This window comes from Epargyreus clarus, unplaced genomic scaffold, assembly GCF_041222505.1.
Source record: "Epargyreus clarus isolate Ecla_fem2 unplaced genomic scaffold, WU_Ecla_fem_2.2 ptg000017l, whole genome shotgun sequence".
Taxonomy (NCBI): domain Eukaryota; kingdom Metazoa; phylum Arthropoda; class Insecta; order Lepidoptera; family Hesperiidae; genus Epargyreus; species Epargyreus clarus.
The window spans coordinates 11,336,131-11,359,805 of NW_027332225.1; the positions used below are offsets into that span (position 1 = coordinate 11,336,131).

At 37.3% G+C, this 23,675-nt stretch overlaps 1 protein-coding gene across 1 annotated transcript in view; it reads right to left on the reverse strand.

Moving 5' to 3' along the window:
* Positions 1-2,095: 2,095 nt before the first annotated feature.
* Positions 2,096-23,675, reverse strand: part of LOC140748873 (furin-like protease 2) — a 67,867-nt gene continuing 46,287 nt past the window's right edge. The window contains exons 3-12 of the mRNA XM_073081746.1: positions 20,883-21,014; positions 13,302-13,436; positions 11,988-12,295; positions 10,151-11,911; positions 9,954-10,069; positions 9,262-9,379; positions 8,633-9,187; positions 8,246-8,346; positions 3,769-3,956; positions 2,096-2,512 (exon numbers count right to left, since the gene is read on the reverse strand). Coding sequence (XP_072937847.1) covers positions 2,363-2,512; positions 3,769-3,956; positions 8,246-8,346; positions 8,633-9,187; positions 9,262-9,379; positions 9,954-10,069; positions 10,151-11,911; positions 11,988-12,295; positions 13,302-13,436; positions 20,883-21,014 — 3,564 coding nt within the window. The 3' untranslated portion in view covers positions 2,096-2,362. The remainder of the gene's footprint in view (positions 2,513-3,768; positions 3,957-8,245; positions 8,347-8,632; positions 9,188-9,261; positions 9,380-9,953; positions 10,070-10,150; positions 11,912-11,987; positions 12,296-13,301; positions 13,437-20,882; positions 21,015-23,675) is intronic.

Sequence of the window (23,675 nt, forward strand, 5' to 3'; positions counted from 1 at the left end):
ATATTATGTATATATAAAATATGTGGACACACGAAGCGTGGTGGCCAAATAATTTGGCAAACATCGTGTGTCTATTTATTAAGACGAGTATTTTCAGCAAAGCCTTACGTATTTTTACAATTTTGACCAATTTTGGGCCAATAAAAAGTCAAATTATAGTGCAGGCGTTCCGAATATTAAGTAGCGACGGAGCTGTTAGAACTTCAATTTAATCAAAAAAATTAGGGCTATTACATACCGTGAATATTTTACGACATTTTAATTATTTATCTTAAGATGTAAAAAGATAAAGGTTAACGCTATAACGCACTACAAAGATAACAAGATAAAATCAGTTTTTAATTGGGAGTCCATGGGAGCAGTGACCATAATTAATCCCTGTTGCCTCAATAAAAAGAACCTTATATCGCGATAAAGATCATAAGGTTAAGTCACCTAATGCCGAGGGGTTCTGAAACTGGCACCATATTCCGTGGTATTTAAAAAAACGGCTTCTATAAACTATTTACCAACTCATTTTTAATAAAAGGTATGTTATTTAATAGATAATTTATCACTCTATTGTCAAATGGCTATCGTAATAGTATTATGTGTATGGTTTTTTGAATAATCGAATAGTTTTGCATTAGTGCCTCCATCAAACGCATGCTTCATACATTTTGGGCCTTTTGCACGTGAATGTCACGATTTCGCAAATAGTGATTTTTTCAGTAAATTTGCATGTGTGTGATAGTGTTTCGATGAAAACATTATATTGAATATATATGAAATAAGTAAAAATAAGTTTAAAAATACAGCGGCGTTAGGTGCCAAATATTTTAGGCTGTCCCTAAAACTGAGGTATACCACGGAATAGCAATTTCATAGACTTGTTTTTAATTTCAATTTATGTTGTTGTTTTTATGAATAAGCACGTCTTGCTTCGGATTTGACAAATTTAATACTCAATTAATATCGAAATCATTTTCCGTGGTACTGCATTGTACTGCATTACCTAATTATATAATATCAAAGATGACCTATTTATGTACTTTCCTAATTTTTTCTATGGGACAACTAAGGAGACAAAATGAAGTTCATCCAGATATGGATGTTATATTGAACAAGTATTGTATATTATTATGTACATATTTGAATAAAGCATGTTTCTCTCTCTAAATTGTGTAAAAGTATTTTATTATTTAATAATCGGAATTTGGAAACGTGATTTTTAGTTATGAAACGCTATTCCGATGTATATAAGTCGGAATTAGGTTATATGGGCACATTAATCCGCGGCATAACCGAAAAATACTATAAAGGGTGTTTAAAGTTTTCATCGGTTTTTAAGAACATTTCTATTGTTTGTATCCGTAATTCGCTTAATCCTAATTAATGAAGAATTAACATTGTTATACGATTATAACGGATAATTAAATAAGAACTAGAACATTTTACGACGTTTTCATTTGATAAATTATTTAAAATGAAATAATTCTATAAACCTCATGACGGTATTCCATATTATTATTATTTATGGTGTACGATAATAAACCTTAGTAAAGTACACGAAGAAGAATGTCCAAAATTGTATTGCAGATACACGAATTGACTGCAGTTTAAAAAAAAATACATAATATACATTAGTAAAATTAACCAATCAAGAAACTATACTATAAAAAAATGTTTATTTCGGCAGCTTCCCTTTAATCATAGCTAAGAACAATTTTGATAAAGCTACTCTTTAACTAATAAAAAAAATTGAATCGAAATTGAAACTAAATTCAATAAATAATTTATTTTTATACACCATGTAGCAGTCGTTCTATCTCTTTCACTCCCTTATTTTGTATACTCGGAATTAGGAACCAAATACATCGGAATAAGGATTTTTACATCGGAATTAGGGTTTTCTGCCTTGGTTCATATTTATTTAAAATACACATTTAAATCAATATTTAATCGTAAAATGTCGAGTTTATTTCAAGAGTACAGATAATAAAGCTTCTGATAAAATTATCTAATTCCTTATTAAGCCGTAGCAAATGCTTAATATCTGACGCTCTTTCTAGTTTTGGTGAAAATACCGCGGAAATAGGTGACTTTACCTTAAATTATTTTAAGATATGAAAATATTTTTTATTAATTTTTATTTATTAAAAATATTTTCATCGTATGTAATTACCCTTAGGGTGTCCAATCACTAGATTTAATCGACTTAAAACAATACAACAGCTCGTAGCTACTTAGCATCAGAGCCTCTATCCGTTACCAACCAAACAATTATGGCCTCATGGAAACCGTTACGTTATATGTACAAATATTGAAACTACGTATCAGTCTGCGGTGTAAATTTATTCTAATTGTATTGACTTTTAAATTGCTATGTTGGTTCCTCTTCCCTCAACTTGTCGTTGGTCACTGTTAGGGTGGTGACGTGTGACGTCAGAGCCACGAGGTCCTCGTCCACGGTGGTCAGCTGGGAGTACACCGTGCGTGGATACAGCGACACTTGTTTGCGTTTTGACCTTATCTGTAAGAGGAAATTTCTTGAATAACATTGTTGAAGGTTGCAATTTTTTTGTGGTTTGACTCTGGCGGCACCGCCTAAAAAACGTGCCTAGTAGTGAAACAGTTAAGGGTTGACGACAATATATACGAAGCCTAGAGACGTACATACATGACCCGATGTTAAGGTGTCATTGACATTTGTGACCTGAACAGAATTCTGGCCTTTTGAGGTATTTTGGGAATGCTTTGTTAAATTATTATCCATTAAAAGTACCTATAAAAAGAACCTTAAATGCTAAGGAAGGCGCTTATTTATAAAATTACTTTAATTTAGTGTTGACGGTAAAATTATAAGTCAATTATAGCTTAAATGAGCATAATATTTTTAGAAGGTCGATTCTATAAAAGAAAGTAATTTTCCTAACCACAATCGTCAAAACACAGCAGCGCTTACACTGCTGTTATTAGGTAGAAATAGGTTGTCCCTGTAGTCTCGGGAATAGAATAGGGCTACGGTATCGCCTGCCTGTCGTAAGAGGCGACTAAAAGGGGGCTTCCGGGGTTGCGAGTGGCAAGAGTGGGAGCTCGAACCGTCCAGCAAGCAACCCCAGGAAAGACGACGGTATGTGTGGTCGCATACCGTCGTAAACACCAGATGGTGTGGGAGGAGCCAAAAGTGCTCCCCCAGGGCAGAGCCCGATCGGGGCATTGCGCTTGGAGGACTTCGGTTGTGTTCCCTCGGAGATCCCGGAATTCTCCAACAAGCGTTGAGGACGACCACCGGGGGGGTTTTAGTGTGGAAAAAATCCCACATAACCCGGCGTCGCTCCCACGTCGACGGGTATATTTTGAAGGTTTCCCCCTCGTTAACAAAAAAAAAAAGGTAGAAATAGGTGTGGCTGTGCCGCCGGAGTCGACCCATATACGTTTCTACCACCTTCCAAACGGAGGGTCTTTCAAACCGGGACGTATGGTGACATTAGGTATAAGTACAGTTGTCCCTGTAGCTCCGGGACAAGAATAGGACTACGGTATCCCCTGCCTGTCGTAAAATGCGATTATAAGTGGGCTTTCGGGGTTACAGGCGGCAAGAGTGGCAGCTCGAACCATCCAGTAAGCGACCCCGGGAAAGACGGCGGTATGATTGGTCGCATATCGTTTTAAACACCAGATAGTGCGGGAGGAGCGAAAACTGCCCCACGTCGGGTACCTTTCGAAGAACCTCTTCAAGAAAAAAAGGTATAAGTACGTCAGGTCATAACTTACGAATAAACTCACCCTTAATATAATAACAAGCGCGACCGCCACAAGAAAAGTGGAGCCGACACTCCACACCAACAATAAGTCACGATTCAATATATTAGGCGGGTCCTTTGCGTCGTCGACAAAAAACGACGCCGTCATGTGTGCCCCGATGTTTTCTGCAATGCGACGCTTGCCCGCCGATGACCCGTTCAAACAACCACCTGGTAACAGAAATGGTAGGAGGAAATGTGTATGTGTGATCTGAAAGGGTAGAATAACTGCTGGTCTTATTATTCAATATCATTCGCAAGTAACGGATTTCGTAATTTTTACATTTTTACATAAGTGATATTCTACAAAGCTACGATAATAAATATAGAATCTTCTGTATCAATTTTTAGTTTTATACGTGTTCTTAGATATAGGTATCTTTTTTCTATGTGACAATTTAAGTTAATATGAACAAGACTAACTTGTAGTGAAATTTTATCGTGTAACAGCCCTTATTACTGAGAATAAATTAAAATTAAAACAAAATCAATTTCAAACTTAGATTATGTGTTCAAAAATATACTAATCGTAGGCACTTTAAAACCATCAATTACTTACATGTCATTGGATATATTTTCTTTGCAAAGGATATCTCGCATTATAGAAAATACTAAAAAAAATCTAAAAACACACGTCTCCATAAATATTTGGCCTGGAGCCTTTAAAACATACTCCATCGCCATTCATACTTCCAATAGCTAAGTTGATTTTATCGCGAAGTTTATTTAACCCGCAAACCAATGTATGAAATATTCTCCGGAATATTTATTCAATAGAACTAGAAAAGAACAATGTGGTTGGTGAAGCTAAATTATTACAATGAACGTTGGCTTGTATTTTCATTATTTACAAATGATCCGAACTCACAACCAGATCAAGCGAAGAATATCAGAATTTTGCTTTCACTCTTGTGTGTCTTGAGATATTCAAGATCACAAGCAAAATGATATAGATTTATCGCAAAGGTTTTAATCGCCGTAATTGTAATCAAACACGGTGCTTCAAATGTACTAATCAACCTGATGTCGAAAAATATTACAATATACGCAGACTTGTTCTACATTATTCACAAATGAATCGAGCTCACAATGGATCAGATGGATCACAAATGGATATCAGAAAGACAGCATCATTACAGGAAATAGAAGTAATTCGAAACGTTACCGCTTATTAAGTTCAATTTAATTGTGAATTGAAGCAAATAGTAAAATAATTTCGCAGCTAGTCAAAAAAAAATACTAGGAGAAATGGTAATAATAGATGTGTAGAAAGGATTTTTCTTCTTTTATATTTGGTGAATAAGGAGCAAGAAGAATAGAAGTGTCTTCTTAGATATTGTTCTAAACTACCACCATCACGCCTAACCAAAATTCGTACTAAGAACATATATTTTAAAGGTCAGACTATCGAATGTTTAGGGAAAAAGTAGTGGCACTTGGCACACATCTAACCATATTATGTGCGTACATAAAACCCTCGTAAGTGAACAACTTATCGGAAAGAATAAAATAACCGGTCCACGACGAATACCCGGCTTTGCTACGTTCGCGACAAATGTTCTATTCAGTATATCTATCTTTTAGCAATCTTTTAGCGAGTTGCGACTGCCAAGAATTCACTAATCAACCCGATGTTACAATCGACACCATCATCATCAAAGAGAAACAATAAAAAAAAATTTTAACAAAAAAATAAAACCGACTTCTATGTCACTACAAAGTAAAAAATAATTGAAATAAGTGTTGGTTTAATACATATTTCTGAAGTTGGCGCTCAATATATTTCGTTTGATAATGGCGTAAACAGCGTGTCTAATATGAGCGCCGACTTCAGAAATATGTATTAAACCAACACTTATTTCAATTATTTTTTACTTTGTAGTGACATAGAAGTCGGTTTTATTTTTTTGTTAAAATTTTTTTTTCACCCTTTTTAGTGATGATATGTTAATGTTTGTATTAATATTATGTAAAATTGTATAAAGGTGATCATGAATAAAGGTAAGGTTTGAATTCATACGAATTGGACCCACCCGCTCGCAGGGCGCTTCCGCGCTCTGCTCGCTTAGTTTTATATTGCCTTATATGTTTCAACCTAACCTAACCAATTCAATACGAAACACTATAGGCGAGGCTACATGCAATTCTATATTGTTTGCTAGGTTAGGTTGGAACAGAAAAGTAAATAAATCAAACTAGGTGGTAAAACTCTGCGAGTGAGTCGGTCCAATTTATCTTAATTCAATAGTTAAGGAAAACTACAGCGTATTCATTAATCATATTTTATATTTGTAAGAAGTGATTGTCAAGTTACTGTTGTTTAGGCCAGCAGTGTCCCTGCGTCACTAGGATTGAAGACTTTACGGTCAAAGTTATCAGGGTTAAGACCTTCATATGTGTGTATCATATGTGTCTGCTTAGTGACGTTAATATATATATGAAAGCACAAAATGGCTAACTCCTGTGGTTTAACTTGAAAGCACACCAGCATTATCAGAGTGAAAGAGTTGAAGGTCATTTTTTTCATTACATGTACCTGCTTAGGACCTGTAAAATATGTGTGAAAGCACTAAATGGCTTATTCATGTGGTTTAGGCTGGAGGTACCTCTGCATCATCAGATCTAAGGAGTTGAAGGTCAAATTTTTCATCATATATCTCTGTCTACCAACTTCATTACAACAAATGTCTTTACATTGGAGGCACCTCTGCATCATAAGGATTGAAGAATTGAAGTTCATATCTTTCATCATATGTCTCTACTCAAAGACCTTATCATATATTCGTAAGCTTCAAATGCCTTACTTGTATGGTTTAGGCAGGAGGCACCTCTGCATTATCAGAGTTGAAGAGTTGAAGGCCAAATTTTCCATCATATATCTATATATATCAACCTTATTAAATATCCATAAGTTCCAAATGCCTTACTTGTATGGTTGAGGCAGGAGGCACTTCTGCATTACCAGGGTTGAAGAGTTGAAGGTCGAATTTTCCAACATATCATGTTAATCTAGATACTCAATGTTCATTTAAAGTTTCATGAGAATTGAGTGGGCAGAAGGAAAGTTGTCATAAAATATGTAAAAAGCAGGGGTAGTGATGATGAGTTCCACCCCATTACTTTAGTTCTAATCATCAGAGCATACTAATGTTATAGTTGTAAAGTACCGCAACAAAACACCCTTTCATATGAAAAAAAGAAAATTGAAATTGGTTAAGAAATACTCGAGTTATTGAAGTTTATATCGGGAAAGAAAAGAAAGAAATCGGGTTTTTCCAATTTCCCGGGAAAACTGGCGAAAATTTTCAAATTTCCTCGAAATGGGACCCCCTGTGAAACTAGCCGCATACAATGGTGTATGAATGATGTCGATCGGTCGCGGCATCGTGAAAAAATCGCCGAACAAACATAAAAAAAAAATATATATACGGTCGAATTGAGTAACCTCCTCCTTTTTGGAAGTCGGTTAAAAATATAAATTAAAGGTAATATGACCGATAAAGGCAATAAATGAATTTAAATTGTCTTCAATTTAATTGTGAATTGAAGCAAATAGTAAGAGAATTTAACAGGGAGTCAAAGATTTTTACGAGAAGGAATGGTAGTAATAGATGTCTAGAACGGATGTTTCTTCTTTTGTACATTGGCGAATAAGGAACAACAATCAAAAGAAGAATAGAAGTGCCTTCTTGGACATTATTCTAATACTAAGAACTATTTGAAATGTTAGATTGTCGAATGTTTGAAGGAAAAAGTAGTGGCACTTGGCACACATCTAACCATATTATGTGCGTACATAAAACCCTCATAAGTGAACGACTTATCAGATAGAATAAAATAACCGGTCCACAACGAATGCCGGGCTTCGCTACGTTCGCGACAATTGTTCTATTCAGTACATTTATCTTTTAGCTCAATCTTTTAGCGAGTTGCGATTGCCAAGAATTCACTAAGTAGTGTAGACGTGGACCGTATTGCTTGTTTCGCTAATGAGACTCGTAATGACATTGTTTATGCAGAATGCTTTAGTAAAATCGCTACAGAATAAACATTACATTGTTTTGTCTAAGAAAATTAGTAGCATATTACTATCATAATTTTGGTTAATCTATCCGTTAGTTATTAGAGAAATGCGAACATTTCTTCGTAAGGTCTTTAAATTTGTAATATTCTTTTTATTTAATTACAGACTCTGTTGTAGTCGCCTTCTTTAACAGTAAAAAGACAACTTCAAATCTTTATATTTTTTTGTAAAATTCCCGTCAAAAATTTAGTTACTTTCAATTATTTCGGATCAAGGGATAGTAGAAAGTTAAAAGTATTTTTTTATGTAATAAAATATGTTAAATAAACGTTAATATAACTCACAGGTAACCGCCTCAATATGAACAAAACTGCACAATACTCCCACCCATAATATCAACAAAGGCTTGGATCATACTCTGCAATCGTAAACTCACCTATATCTTTGTCGCAATGGCAGCAGTCGGTCGTTTGATTAGTACTTAAGTAGAATGAGACCATGCTTTCTGTACAGCAAGGCAAGCATTTGTGGTTCACCCTGCAATCAATATCCATTATTTACAATCACAAAGGAAAATTTTCTACGGCGCTCAAAAGATTACCTACTTTATTTAGCTTCAGAAACAAAATACACTGAGAAATATTTATCTTCTTCAAACATTAACTTCTATGAAATTGTGAACGGCTTTCAATAAGAGATAACATAGTTTTGTAGTTCGCAATGGATATAACTTTGTGGTTTTGCTGTTGACGTATCTGAAGTTTAAATCTGTTGACCTACTTTTGAAAGAGCAGAAGTTTCTAGATTAAGAGTATAATCTCACCTATCCAAGCGGAGTGGGTGGGCGCACGTCACACAACTCGTTGGTCCAGGTCCTGAGCAGGACCTACAAGAGTCGTGACAAGGTCGACAAGTTCTCGTCCTAGGTTCATAATATTGGGAACTAAGGCACTCCACGCAAAGACCGCTTTCCAAGGAAAAATGAGGTGGACAGGATGTGCATCGCTGGGGACCAGCCCCGTGACAATCCTGGCAGTAATGATGGCAGCGACGACAGCTGTCACTCCAAGAAAAGAAGTTCTGAGGACACTCTGGTCTGCATTCCCCGGCCGCTAACCGCCAGTCTGGCGGACAAGACGCACACTGGTCTCTTCTCGGTCCAGTGCAGGTCTCACATGATAAATAGCATTTCGAACAGGTCCCTTCATCCGGATAGTATCCTGGAGCACATGTCACTCGACACGTCCCCGACTGCAGTCTCAAGGCACCAGAGCACGACGTGCAATTCAGCCGCGACACGCACGCCGTGCATGTATGCGGACATCGGGAACAACTTCCAGCTGTCTGATAATACCCTTGTCCGCATTCCGCGACACACCTAAAACCGGAATGTTTGTTAACCGAATTTTCGACACGGGTATGGAAGGGTCCGGCTTAATAAAGTACCCTTACCTCGATCCCTGCAATAACAGCGGACTTGAACAAGATAAACAGTCCCACTCATTTGGTCCGCTACATTTCTCACAAGTGGAATGACAATTTTTGCAACGTCCGCCTTCGTAATATTCGTCTGAAAATAAAAACCTTTTAAACAAAGGACTCATCTTGACACGGGGTAAAAAGCTTTGGTATCTCATAAATTGACATTTTTCAACCTCCCCTTAGCGTTTATGTCGGAATTCTTTGTACAGCTTTTATTTGTATATCGTTTCTTCGTTTCTGTGCAAAGGTTTGAAGAAATTCGTGTACAATAAATCCGCGCTTGTAGGAAAATGTGATATAAAATAGCTTATAAAAAATATGTTATTTTTCTTCAAGTTCAATTCAAGGAAACAATAAACATAGCAGAGATAATTTAATTTAGAAAGATATTTTAAAGAGATGTTGATTTTTTGTCATAAATTGATGTTTCAAAATATATGAAAAAGTATTTCTATGTATTAAAGCACATAACAATGTTGTATACACATTCAAGTCAAAAATAAAGTATAAGAAGCTCACAGACACCAGTTATACAGTATTAAGTTTAACAAAGAGTGCGTATTATGCCAAAAAATATATTATGATTTAAAGTTAACATAACGCAGTGCAGATTTCCAAAAGAGCAGTGAAACATGAAGGATTGTTTACGAAAGATTACTCACTGGTGTCGCATTTGTCATTGCCATCCGGAAGACAATTTCCTCCTTTAGTGAGAATCCATTTCTCTTGGCAAACAGAACAAATGACACATGTGCAAATTGAACATCCGATTGGGCACCTAAAATAACAGAGACATTTCCTCTTTAAAACGGTAATGGCAGCAATAAAATGAGAACAAAGCAAGCTGGGTTGTACTCACGATATGCATTCTCTTCTTTGAACGTCCGCGTAATTTCCGACGGGACATTTAGAGACACAACGACCGTTGAATGCGTAATTTCCGATCCGGCACGATACACATTCTGTTTCGCTCGGGCCATTGCAAGACTCACAAGTCTCATGACATTCCATGCAACCGAAATCATCCTTTTGATAAGTACCGGGCGGACATGTGGCCAAACACGATCCGTTATACAGAACGTAATTATGAGCGCACGATGCGCACATATCAGCCTTATCAGTGCAAGTGTCACAGTGCTCGGCGCATGGAAAACATGCATTTGCATCTGGATCTTCGTAATAACCATCTGGGCATTGCTGTAAACACACTGCTAAGTCTATTACTAGTAAGTGAGCTGGGGCACATGTTAAGCAGGAGTCTTGACCGGCTCCAGCACAGGTTTCACATGACTCGTGACATGGCCAGCAAACGCCTCCCTGATTAACAAAACTCCTAGGCGGACATCTTGATACGCAAGAATTATCTAAGCGGTAATGTTTACATGCAACACACTGTGTCGGACCTTTCCCGTAGCAACCCTGCGAGTCACATTCTGGGTCGCAAAGTCGCTGTACTTGCTTATCATTAGCGTCCGCTAACACATTTTTCCTTTGTGCCGAAGGAATGTTTTTGGGATAGCTATGTCTATCCGACACACCCAACTCAATTTCGTTAAGGAACTGCGAATATTCAGAAGCGTCATAAACATCGTTAATATGGTAGGTCTTTTCGTCCTGGTAAACGTTATTGGAGTTGAAATAGCTTTTATCTCGTAATCGAATAGGATTCGTAGCGGTGCCGTAGAAAATCAGCTGCCATTTTTTCAGCACTCCTGGTTGGGTAACATGATTATTCCCAGCGTTTATTATCTGAAGAGTCCATCGTCCTTCGGCGCTTTCGCCCCAAAAATGTACGCTCAAGAACGGCCAGTCGTCAAAGTTGGAACTCGTCGCGTCATGGGTCCTTTCAAACAAAAGGGTGGACGTCGTCCCCATTGGCGACGTAAGCAGTATTCTTAAGTTTCCTCTAGGAAAAAAGCTTAATGAAATTTTACATTGTACATGTTCCAAAAATCTGACCTCATTCATCGTTCCACTACACCCATTCACATCCATGTGCACAGATATAGTGTATCCAAAAGAAGTTTCAATCGACTTGTCCTCGTTTATTTCTTGCGACTTACAAATGTGTTGTGGCGGCACATTTATCCATTGTTCCGCCAGTGAGACCATTTGCGCCGCGTCCATTAGTCCGTAGCCAAACTTGTGACTTACTTTCCTTTTCACACCGTTCACAATCCAACCTTCCTCTTTATCTAATGGCTGTGATCTTGAAGTCATGACAATGAGATGTTGCATATCTCGCCAAGTTAATAACGAATTAGCTTCTAATGCTAATGCACATATTCCGGCAGCTAAAGGAGCAGACGCGGATGTGCCTGTATGATCTACTGTACATATGTGATCGGGCCTTAACTGAACGTCCATATCGACGGTCGTTACACTCTTATCTCGCCCTGGAGTACCGGAACTATAAGTAGAAGCTAAAGTGGACGAACATTCTTCTAAATACCAAGGTTTGTACCCGCCCTGAGTCGCACTTGATATAGAAATAGTAAATATACTATTTGCGTAACCGTCACAATTACAGGAGTCCGTGTGTCGCCCGCCGTTCCCTGAGGCCCATATAAAAATTGAACCCTTCCCACCCCGCCCATTTGTGACGCCATTTATAAACGCTCTGCAACAAAAAAGGAACGGTTCTTAATGAGCATGCCTGTAGCTATTTGCCACGTTTGTACGCAATTAGACAATACCTTCTAGCTAGGGGGCCAGGTCCGTCGACAGTTTTACCGTCGTCCTCGGGGCCCCAGGAAGCGCTGTAAATATCTATGTGATGCGTGTTGAAACTTAGGGCTTGAGCTTCCACTGCGTCGTTAACAAGTCCGTCTAGCATTCTAACGCCGCCTATGCTAGCGTTGTATGCGATACCTACGCCACAGTATTTGTTGTAGGCGACCGCGGCGACCTCTCCAGCGCACCGGGTTCCATGTTTATTATCTCCATTGTCCTGTGGCGTCGGGTCCGTGTCGTTTCCATTTATGTCCGTCGATGCCGCCGGGTCCTAAATATCGGGTTTCTAATTGAATATAATTCACGTGGACTTAGGGAAAAAGGGAAAATGTGGGTTCAGGAGGTAATTTTCGTACGGTATATTAGATACTCTACGCAAACACAATTTTGCCTACCTAACAATACGAGCCTTACAATTAACGAGAAACGTATATCAGGCAATAAATATTCTGCTTCATTTTCCTTTGAAATAGAACAATATCAGTTGTTAATCACGTAGATTCATTGTGTCATTCATAGAACGTTTCACAGTAAATAATATTTGCTGGATGAGAATTAGTGGTCATAGTGTATTAATAATTTAAATGAATGAACATTGTGATGCCCAAATTGTAATTGTTATAGTTAGGGTCTAGTTCAATAACCACATTAATTGCCGTACTAATATCAATACGGGCAGTGTCAATGTAGCGAAATATTACGCTTAATTGACCTCAAAAGAATTAAATGTTATAAATGGGAAATATATTTCGTTCGGAGACTTATTTAGTAACTTGCAATATTTTACTTTTATTAAAGTCAGCACTGCTTATAAAATGAAATGTTGACTTCTGAAATAACTTATGCAATATTGAGACAATACTTGTAATTAATTCAACATTAATCATAATAATAAGATTTTTCATTACAACCCACACACATAACTATAATGTAATTTAGTAATATTAATAATATAATTAATTGTGGAAAGATTAATTAGCAGAAATTAATAAGGGAATTATAAATTCACACATAACATATTAAATTGTATTAATATTTTATTTCTATTAAATTAACAGACACGAAGTGATGGACTCTTATATTTTTTAGATACTTGTTAACTACAAAACATGAAAAAGAGCGATAACTTTTTCATTTGATTAGGTTTTAATCAATCGATTAGGGAATCAATAACAATTCTTCTAGTATTAAGTGCGCCTTTTGAACCGATTTCTAAGTTATGATAAAGTTTTAAATAAAGAAATAAAAAATATGAGGGTTATGTTCAAAATACTTACGTAATTTTGAGATAAATCTGGATGGTTAGGTTGTATGCCATCATCCAGTATGGTGATGACTACTCCTTTCCCTGTATAACCTTTCCGCCACGCGTATCCCACATTCATGTCCAATCCATCCGCGGCGCCACCATTCTGTTGAAAAAAGTAATTGATTAAAGGCTAACTTAAACTATAATGTGGAGCTCTTATGTAGTAAAACATAGTAATTATTATAAAACACAAAAACCCGACTGCTTGAAAATAAACTGAAAAGGGACGTTATATAACTTATGTCACTCCCACAATTTAAATGAATCCAACGACATCATATATTTTTTTAATCCTTCAAGCAGTTTGGGCAGTCGATTGTGCCAAAGAATAATAAACTTACACACAAGCTCTCCAAAAAAAATCTTTTTGCAGTCTGATAAAAAGACTGATAACAACATACCTACCAACTACATACCACAAATATAGTGTTTCGTTTGTTTTAAAACTAAGTACATAATCATATTAATCTTGTCTCAAGTTCTTCTTGCAAACTCAAACACCACTACCCACACCGTCCCAAGAAAATTTATGACGAAGGGTCCTCGCAAGGTGCAAAGATAATAAAATTACAGCCACCACTGCAAGTTTCTGTAATCTTGTCTTGCGAATTTTAAGATTCTGGGACATAAACTTCATGATTTAGATGGCGTTTCTTGGAATTCTGAATTCAGTTGCTCCGTGAATTGTCGCTTAATGTTTTTTGTCTTGACACTTCTAGAGTACGTTGACTTCACACTTCTAGTGTTTTTTGCCAAAATGGAAGCTGCACAGATCTGCTTTAATATGATTATGGAAAATGTTGAGCGCGAACATGATTTTGCTAACTTGAAAGAATTATTCGAGACTGTTACGAAAACACGTCGTCTACGGTGGTAAATCAAAACAAAATTAGAACGAATACTTCTGTACAAAGTCTGAGTATGACCTATCACAGAGATTGTATTTACATTGCCAAATCCTAAGCTGAACAAAATAGGTAAGCAGTAAGAAGCAAAAATAAGTCTGATGGTAGAACTCAACTCCGGCATCACAACCACGCCTATTTCTGCTTAATAACAGCTGTGTTAAGTGGAATTGTGTTCTGGTTTGGAGTATTCCGAGGCATTCTAGCTTAGTCCTTAGAGAAAGCGGCGCATCTGTGGTCGACCTCAGGTCGGAATCTAATCTAATCCATGGTTGATTACAAATGTCCATAGACGGCAGTAGCCACTTACTATCATGTGGATGCATGCTCGTCTGCTAGGTAAACTACAGCGTCCTAATAAAAATAATACTATCTTCAAATTTTAAAGACACCGTCGAAATATAAATTACATTTTATCGATCTTATGTGAGGTTTGTGTGAGCTACCCTTAATGTTGAAGTGCTATAAAAACACGTCTAACACATACTCGCTACATTCAATTCGTCGATTTAGATCGGTATCTCGTACAAGTTGATCAACCACATGATTACAGTGGCTAGTGCTATGTAAATATTGAAAGTAGGACAACTGTATTAAATGTTTCTTTTTCATTTAGTTGTATGTTTTGTATTCTATGTAGATACCGTTGTCAACTCATTACTGCACCACAAGTAGGCATGGGTCTCCTGTCAAAGATAGAACGGTTTAGGCTATATAGTCCGCATACTAGGCAAGAGGAGATTGGTTGATTTCACACACCTTGGATAACTTTTTTAAGAACCCTCAAGCATGATGGTGTCCTCACGATAGTGTTTCCTCACCATTTAAACAAGTAATAATTTATAATCTGGGTATAGTGATATGAATTAATATAAGTCATAGAAATAAACAGTAAAGGTGATATGTAAAGTGATAGAAATAAACATAAACTTGATTTGATTGCAGTAGCAATAGACCTACTATTTTTTTAGTATTAAGGAAAGGGTGCAAAGCTTTGGTTATCCAAACTAATAGATATAGAAGGTTACAAAGTAAAACAACCAATAATAGAATAAAAATAATAATAAGATATAACGGTAGTAGAACAAATACTAACATAACCACCATATTATTTATACCGATTCATTTGTTATAGATGTCATGATGATACAAAATAACAGGTAACAACATTTCTAATAAATCTAATGGAACCTAAATACCAATTCATTTTTATTGTGACATATTACTTACTTAAAATTTATGGGAAAATTAACTTAGAATTTCATTTATTTGTGTCATTGAAATACAGTTCTGATGGATAAGAATCTATTGACAGTATTGTGGAGTAATTGGCAATACAATGTTTCCGAGCGAAGAACTCGGGTAAGTTGGTCAATTGCTTTCCGAAGATGTTATCGGACTTGAGAAATCCGGCCAGTTACAAAAGTAGGACATGGGAATAAAACCTACATTACCTGGCGATGCGATAGCAGGGGTTAAGATTCTTGAATAAAAAAGGATAAAGGTAGATATTTTTAAAATAACTTTTAGTAACAGGTATCTAGAGGTAGAGGGGGCTAGAGGAGCTAAAGGTTTTGTTGTGCAAACTGTTTACTTTAAAATATTAACTATTGTTAGGAACGTCAACAGAAGATAGAAAATGTAATCTTAAAATGAGGGTATTCAGTAAAAAGGGGCGTATAAAAGGGCATTGTAGATCGCTTTCTAGGCAGTTATTTTCCGACTATTGTAAAGAACGTTACTCTGCCACTTTTCTTGTCGAAGCTATAATTTGTATGCTTAATTGTTATTTTGTTAACTTTGTAAAGTAAAATTGTGAAGTAAAATGTTCTCGGTTTATAAACGTTTCTTTTTAATTAATAAATTCCTGACTAGTTTTCCTAATAGTTGTTTTTAAATTATTTACTAACTAATTTTCCTAATATCAGAAGTGGGATTGTATCCGCCCCACGTTCTGATCCACCCCCCTTGTATGTTTGTTCTTAATAATTAAATAAGTAAGCAGACCACGTGTATCCGTAAAACAACAACGGAAGTCGTGATCAACAGTATTGTGCCTGTACTCCAGAGGTTATATTGGTGAGGTTATATTGGAGGTGAAATTGGTGAGGTTTTAGCGTTATAAAAGCGGCTTGCGGCAAAGGAACATATTGCGTCAACCATGTGCATCACCACCGTGGCGCGGCTCGAATCTGTTCACTGCTGGTGGAATGCTCGGGCATGTTGTGGAGCCTAAGGTGGAGGTTATTGCTGGCAAGTTAGAACATTTTATGTTTATGTGACAGACAGAATATTAACTTTCTTGTAGGTACCTTTTTGCTAGTAGCATTTAATAAATCAATGGTACCACACATTTTAACATTGTTAGTATCTTTTAAACATTTTTTAGTCCTTTATCCATTTGGTTTTGTAAATAACAATCTGTGTAGTTGTTAAAGAAATTGTTTACGAGAAACTAGTGGATGACTAGAAATCGTTCAAAACATTTGTACTCAAATTATTTAAACGTTAAAAATATTATTTTACATTTGTATTTTGTTAAATAAAGTTTACAAGATTCGAGACTTTGAAGGCTAATGATGGAAAACTGTACCTTGACTTAACATGTACGTAAATCGGGGTCAGGTTTAGCCGAGCGATGATGATGAAACTTTTATTAAATTCACTGCACTACATTCATGTTATGTGTACTGTCTTGTAAATAATTATTCTCAGTGTACAGGTGAAATAGTGACACGTTTGAGCCCAGTGCTGACTTGTGCGTGTCGTCGCATGCCGTTGGGTAGCTGTGCGCTCTGCGGGCGCCACTGTGCTGTGCGGGCGCCACTGTGCCGCGCGGGCGCCACTGCGCCTTGCGGGCGCCACTGCGGTCTGCGGGCGCTGCCGCTCTCTGCGGGTGCTGCGCTCTGCGGACGCTGCCGCTCTTTACGGGCGCCACCGTGCAGTGCGGGCGTCACTGCGCCTTGCGGGCGCCACTGCGATCTGCGGGTGCTGCTGCTGTCTGCGGATGCTGCGCTCTGCGGGCGCTGTCGCTCTTTACGGGCGCCACTGCGCTGTGTAGACGCCACTGCTGTCTGCGGGCGCTGCCGCGCTGTGCGGTCGCCGCCGTGTTCTGCGGGCGATGCTGTGCGGTGCGAGCACTGCTGGTGCTAACGTGTGCTGCATGGTCTACCGTGCGATACTGGCATTAAGGGTACTTCAAATGGAATTTAAATTGGTCCTTGGTAAGGAATTGGACGATTTGAATTTGAACCTGGGTGAGTTCAATTAATTTACAATTTTATTATTGTTACACTTTTGTTACAATGTGCAAATAAGTTTGTTCTATCAGTATTTTGCGTACTCGTTGCTATGTTTGCTATCAGCTCAATATATACGGGTTTTGTAATGACTTGGGAGGACGGAGCGTGTAAGGCCTAACGCGACTACGAGAGGACCAAGATCATTCATGTAATGCCTGGAGGTCAACAACGGGTTGTGGATTGGTATAGAAGACTCTTCGAAAGATTGTTATGCTTTCGAGGTGACTATATCCCACGTAATGCCTGGGTACTGTCACTTCAATCACGGGACGGGTTATGGTTCTTGGAAGACGCAGTGTAAGACCCGCCGTGGCCTCTGTTGACCAAAATCATGTAATGCCTGGGTATCGTGCGTACAGGACGGGTTTTGGTACTTGGAAGAAACAGTGTAAGACCCGCCGTGGCCTCTGTTGACCAATACCATGTAATGCCTGGGTACTGTTACAGGACGGGTTTTGATACTTGGAAGATACAGGTGTAAGACCCGCCGTGGCCTCTGTTGACCGAGATCATGTAATGCCTGGGTACTGTGTTGCAGGACGGGTTTTGATACTTGGAAGATACAGGAGTAAGACCCGCTGTGGCCTCTGTTGACCAAGATCATGTAATGCCTGGGTACTGTGTTGCAGGACGGGTTTTGGTGCTTGGAATGATACAGTGTAAGACCCGCTGCGGCCTCTGTGGACTAAGACCATGTAATGCCTGGGTACTGTCCGGGACGGGTTGTGGTACTTGGAAGGATACAGTGTAAGACCCGCTGCGGCCTCTGTGGACTAAGTCCGTGTAATGCCTGGGTACCGAGTGTTAGGGCTATAATAGTGACGACAGCGTGACGATATTGGCTGAGCTTGTAATAAGACATTTTTAGTATTTAGCACATTTACCGCGGGTCTATTGAACATGTAACAAAGTGTAACAAACTGTGTAATATTTATAGCAAGTTGGAAATAATAAGAAAAATAATGGTAAACGTATTAGTTAGTGTATTCAACTACACAAATTAATGTGTAGGACTTTGTTCGTAAGTAAAGTTCACTCTGCGGGTGCATATGAAACATACCCTAGCGAATGCTGTTTTGCTTTGTGTGCTCGGACGCTGTCTTGGAGTCGCTCAGACATGTGGTCCTGGAGCTGTGTACAACTGTACACGCAGAGTGAACCCACGGACACCTGTGATGAGTCACTGTTTGTGTGACGTTCGTGTGGCAAACATTTTGTGTTTTTATTATAAGTTTGGGTTGGAACAACCTTTTATGGGTACCGATTCACACATGCAAAGTTATGTCTCATTCGTAGACCCCTAACGAGTTATGAGGGTGCACTCCGTAGACAGGAACTGCCCCGGGTGATTGGTACTCGTATCTGTTTGTTTTATATCCGCTGTGTTTAGACATTTCTATATGTCCAATTGTATCGACTTAATAGAGGTGGGCATCTTTATGCTTTACTTCCCATTCTTTGCGGTAAGGCTGAGGCGGATTCGGCCGGATTTTGCTTCTCTTACCGCATAAGCGATGTGTTGCTAATGGTCATTGTATCGGTGAGCATTGGGAATACAGCGTGCTACTTTGTTAGAGCGTTTTCTGAACGGGCTAGCCATTGTAATAGTGTCGTGCTTGTGCCTTGAATTGCGCAGTTTGAGGCATATGTGCGACATTCATCTTTATTGTCTTCTCTTGCCTAGATCTTTGTTATCTCTTTTCAAAATTTCATATTGAATTACTTATTGCTGATGCTTGAGTGCACGCTTGCATCTGTAATGAGGGTTCTGAATTGTTGTTTCTAATTACTTTCTCAAAAACAAAGATCTGAGGACATTACACACAAATAAGTATGAAACCTTAAATGTGTCTGTTCAATTACAGAAGGTGAACAATCTAATCCTCTGAATGCAGCTGGTCGAGGCATGCTGCTGTTGGGTGATGAAGCGGTTGAGGACGCCTCGCCATCAGAAACAGTTGTATTACCGAATCAAAGTTCCTCTGGCGTACTTTGGATCGGTAAGATTAGATTAAGAAGGTTGAATTCTGTCAGTTTTCTTTATATCGTTCTTTCATCTACAGAGTTTAACATTGAAGACGACGCTACACCACCTTGTCTAGCCGTGGCAACAGCTCCGTCTGCTACTTCAGTCAGGACAGTCAACGCGCCTGTGCCACTACTGCACGCGTACGAGGCAGTTCCTGGATCTACGAGACGTCTACAGGTGCATGAGAAGAGTGTGTCGAGGACGCCACACCGTCAGGAGAGGCCGTGTTAGGAACGTCAACAGAAGATAGAAAATGTAATCTTAAAATGAGGGTATTCAGTAAAAAGGGGCGTATAAAAGGGCATTGTAGATCGCTTTCTAGGCAGTTATTTTCCGACTATTGTAAAGAACGTTACTCTGCCACTTTTCTTGTCGAAGCTATAATTTGTATGCTTAATTGTTATTTTGTTAACTTTGTAAAGTAAAATTGTGAAGTAAAATGTTCTCGGTTTATAAACGTTTCTTTTTAATTAATAAATTCCTGACTAGTTTTCCTAATAGTTGTTTTTAAATTATTTACTAACTAATTTTCCTAATACTATTTTATTTGAGTTAACCAAAATGTGAAATACTCATATTTTAAGAATAATATTATTGCAAAGCTTCATTTCAATACACTATTCAATTAGTGTACTATTATTTATTGTAGAACTTATTTCACACGTGAAATGAATATCCGTAGTACTTACATGTCAGCGTATCGGTACTTAATTTAAATTCAAAATGTATCTTGATTTCTGTTTGTATTTTGTGAATTCGGTTTTTAACAAGTAATAAATTACCACAATCAAGTATTATCATACTCGTATACTCGTACATAGCTCGTACATAATTATCATCTGGTATATTTGCAATTATTTGTATAATATTGTAACTGTGGAAAATTGAGATTTTATAATTAATTATAATATCCTGCATATTTGTTACAATTATTTTATACCTATTTTACTACATATTGTCTTATCCCGTCTTCGTAGAGAAAAGTCTGATATTGGAACCTCGGATTACCTGATTGACAGGGCTAACTATAATTGCTCCTTTAGATACTTTACCTTCTAAATACCTTTTAGCAGCAATAAGCAGTGAAAGTAGCAGAACAAAGACTATTTTGATAGCAGCGGCATCTCAGCCTTAAAATAACGTTGTAACGCTTTTGTTTTCTAATTTAATAGGTGTGGAGTAGTCAACTTCAGCACTTGTTGCTCAACTACTTTATAAGGCAGATATTTTAACATCATGATAGAATTATATTAACAGAGATCTGAATTCCTTACATACTTCTTTACTTTATACCATTATAACAAGACACTTACCAAGTACCATTGCTCTTTGAACAATGGGTCAGGGAAGGATGGTGAGCTGGACTGTCGCATTACGTGACGCGGCTTCGATTGGTGGTCCCGTTTCCTCCTCTTCAACTCTCGCTGTTGCATCACCCATCTCACCTGAACAGACACAAAACGATTTTATGATATTCTTTAACTATTCGAAATCATTTACTAAATTAAACTCGCTCTACGTTGATAATTTTGTTTTTTCTCGAAATTTTATTTAATTTGGTCAGTTATACATTTTTGAAACCGAATTTCAAATATAACACAATATTAAAATGTTTAAAAATCCTATGACATCATTACAAACATTTTCCTAAAGTTTCGTTCTCATTTATTTTTTCTCTCCTATTTCCATTCCTACAAAATCTATGACCACATTTAAATATTTACACGCTGCGAGTAAATTTCAAATCCGTATGCAATGCCCGTGGAACCTGCTTTAAGTTTATCTTTATTGGTCGGAGGTATGGAATATTTATTCAGAGCATTCGAACCGTTTGGTAAATCAAGTGCCGGTTGAGAGAGTTTTCTGGAATTCCACCTTAGCAATGCAGAAATAATATTGCGGATTCATACGGGATACTTGCTTCCAAGCAAGTTAAAGGAATACAAAGATAATAAACTATGTAACATTGATGATCTCTGTTAGTTAGTATCAGATTTCTTTGCAACATTAGCTCTGGTTGTATTTTATATTCCTGATTTCTCCAAAATAAAACCAGTGTTAAGAAGCAAGCTAATTACTCTGCATATATAAAGTATACATGCGTATATAAAGTAGCTCAGACAAATAGCACAAAGAGATGACAATCATAAAAAAATACTCGTAAGTCGTATCAATTGACTGGAAAATGAAGAGAGTTGTTCAAGAAAGCGAATGAGAAGAAAAATAAATTACTGGACATAAAGAGTATAATAGCAAAAATACGGAGCCTTAAAAACTAAAATGCAACCCACATTATGTCCTGCGATGAGATTTCATGATAGTATGGTAAAATTGTTTTTACAATGGTACCCAACTTTTTCAATCAAAACAAAAAAGAAAAAGAGGAATTTGCATAACAAAAGCCGAACTAAATTTTTCAAATAACTTAGCAAAACTGAAGTTGAGTAGACAGTTCTTCGAACTTTCTTGGCATAGCCATTGACCTTCTAGGTATTCAAAGTAAAAGTCGGTCCAACATTTACATCTATTCGCTACTCGATTTTAAAAACAAAAAACTATATCAGGAACCGGTTTTACTTGCTGAGTAACAAGAATTTAGTTTTGTTCCCCTTGGAAAGTAGTGAACTTGTTTTTTCGTGTCTTGAGAAATTCATATACTGGTAGGAAGACATTTGATGAAAAGCTCAAATCCAATTAAAGTTAATGAGAAAAAATCTTAAAGGATGTGAAAAGAAATCTTCTCTGTTGAAAATTGCAACATATTGGTCACTTCTCCAGGTTAAAACGTCCATAGAATAGTTGACCAATTTCCATAAGACAAGCTGTTTATCAGTAAGTTTGACAAAAAAGTCTGACTGAGATACTGTCACCAATTCTCATTAGATGGTTTATTTTCGTTATTGCTAAGTATAGCTTCAAAAATATTGATCGTTCCATACAGACTGTATATCGCTAAGTTCCAGAAAATGAGACTTTGACCAATTCTCATCAGTTAGTCTATTTACTTTATTGCTTATACCTTAATTTTTATAGCTTCAAAATTATTGCTAGAGTGTCGATCACCTACTCACACAGAAACAACTCAGTAAGCAGGCAACAAACTGAAACATTCAATCTCGCCTTTGATCTTATTCAATTATTCTTGTGATTGGGAATTGACGCGAGTGACGCTTTGTCGAATCACGACAATTTATTGCCTTTAACAAATTATTTCCGAAACAATAGCTTAACCACCCTGATTTGTTTACGGAACCCTAACCTTTGTTTTGCAGATCTTAATTAAATTTCTGTTTGGGGTATTGGAAGAATTATATTAGGATGGTCATCGAGATGTGGAATTATTACTGCTACTTTTATTAAATTGTGATAGTCACCCAAATGTTAGGTAATTATTGCTGCTTTTGGAAATTCGTCAACTCCTAATTCATAGAAGAGGAAATTAATTAATTAATTAGAAATTCATATTTCAAACTCACAGCTTTAAGTTGGTCTACTTTCGAGGACAAAGTTGTAAAAGTAAACCTAACAAAGAGTGTAGGTTCCATCAGAAAATCGGTGTTCTTAAAAAATGGTGATGACGTCATCGCAATCGAACCATGAAGAGTTCAAAAAACAGCTATAGACATATATTTCACTTTAAATCGTGCCATTGATGTCTTAACAACTAGAAGTCATTAGTACTTGTGTCAGTAATTTCTTTGAATTTGAAATGACTGAGCGCTAACTAATAGTTCTTAATTGCGACTTCGCAGTTCCTTAAAGAAGGGAATAGTTAAAAGGTGTTTACTTTGCATTAAGTTTTGAGCTAAGACACTGGAATTTGCATTAAACCGTTCATTGAGTTGAAAGAATAGAATATTTTTAATTTAAGAAAAGAAATTCTACAGCGTCAAAATGCTATCAACGCGTATCTTATCTTTTTATATATTAATATAGACGTAGTAGACGAGCATGCAGTCCACCTGATGATAAGTAGCTACTGCCGCCCATAGACATCTGAAATCAACCCCCAAACAAGCCCGCTTTCCCACCTGAAATCAGAGCAGATGCGCCGCTACCCTTGAGGACTAAGTTGGAATGCCTCGGAAAGGTATGTTTCCCTTACC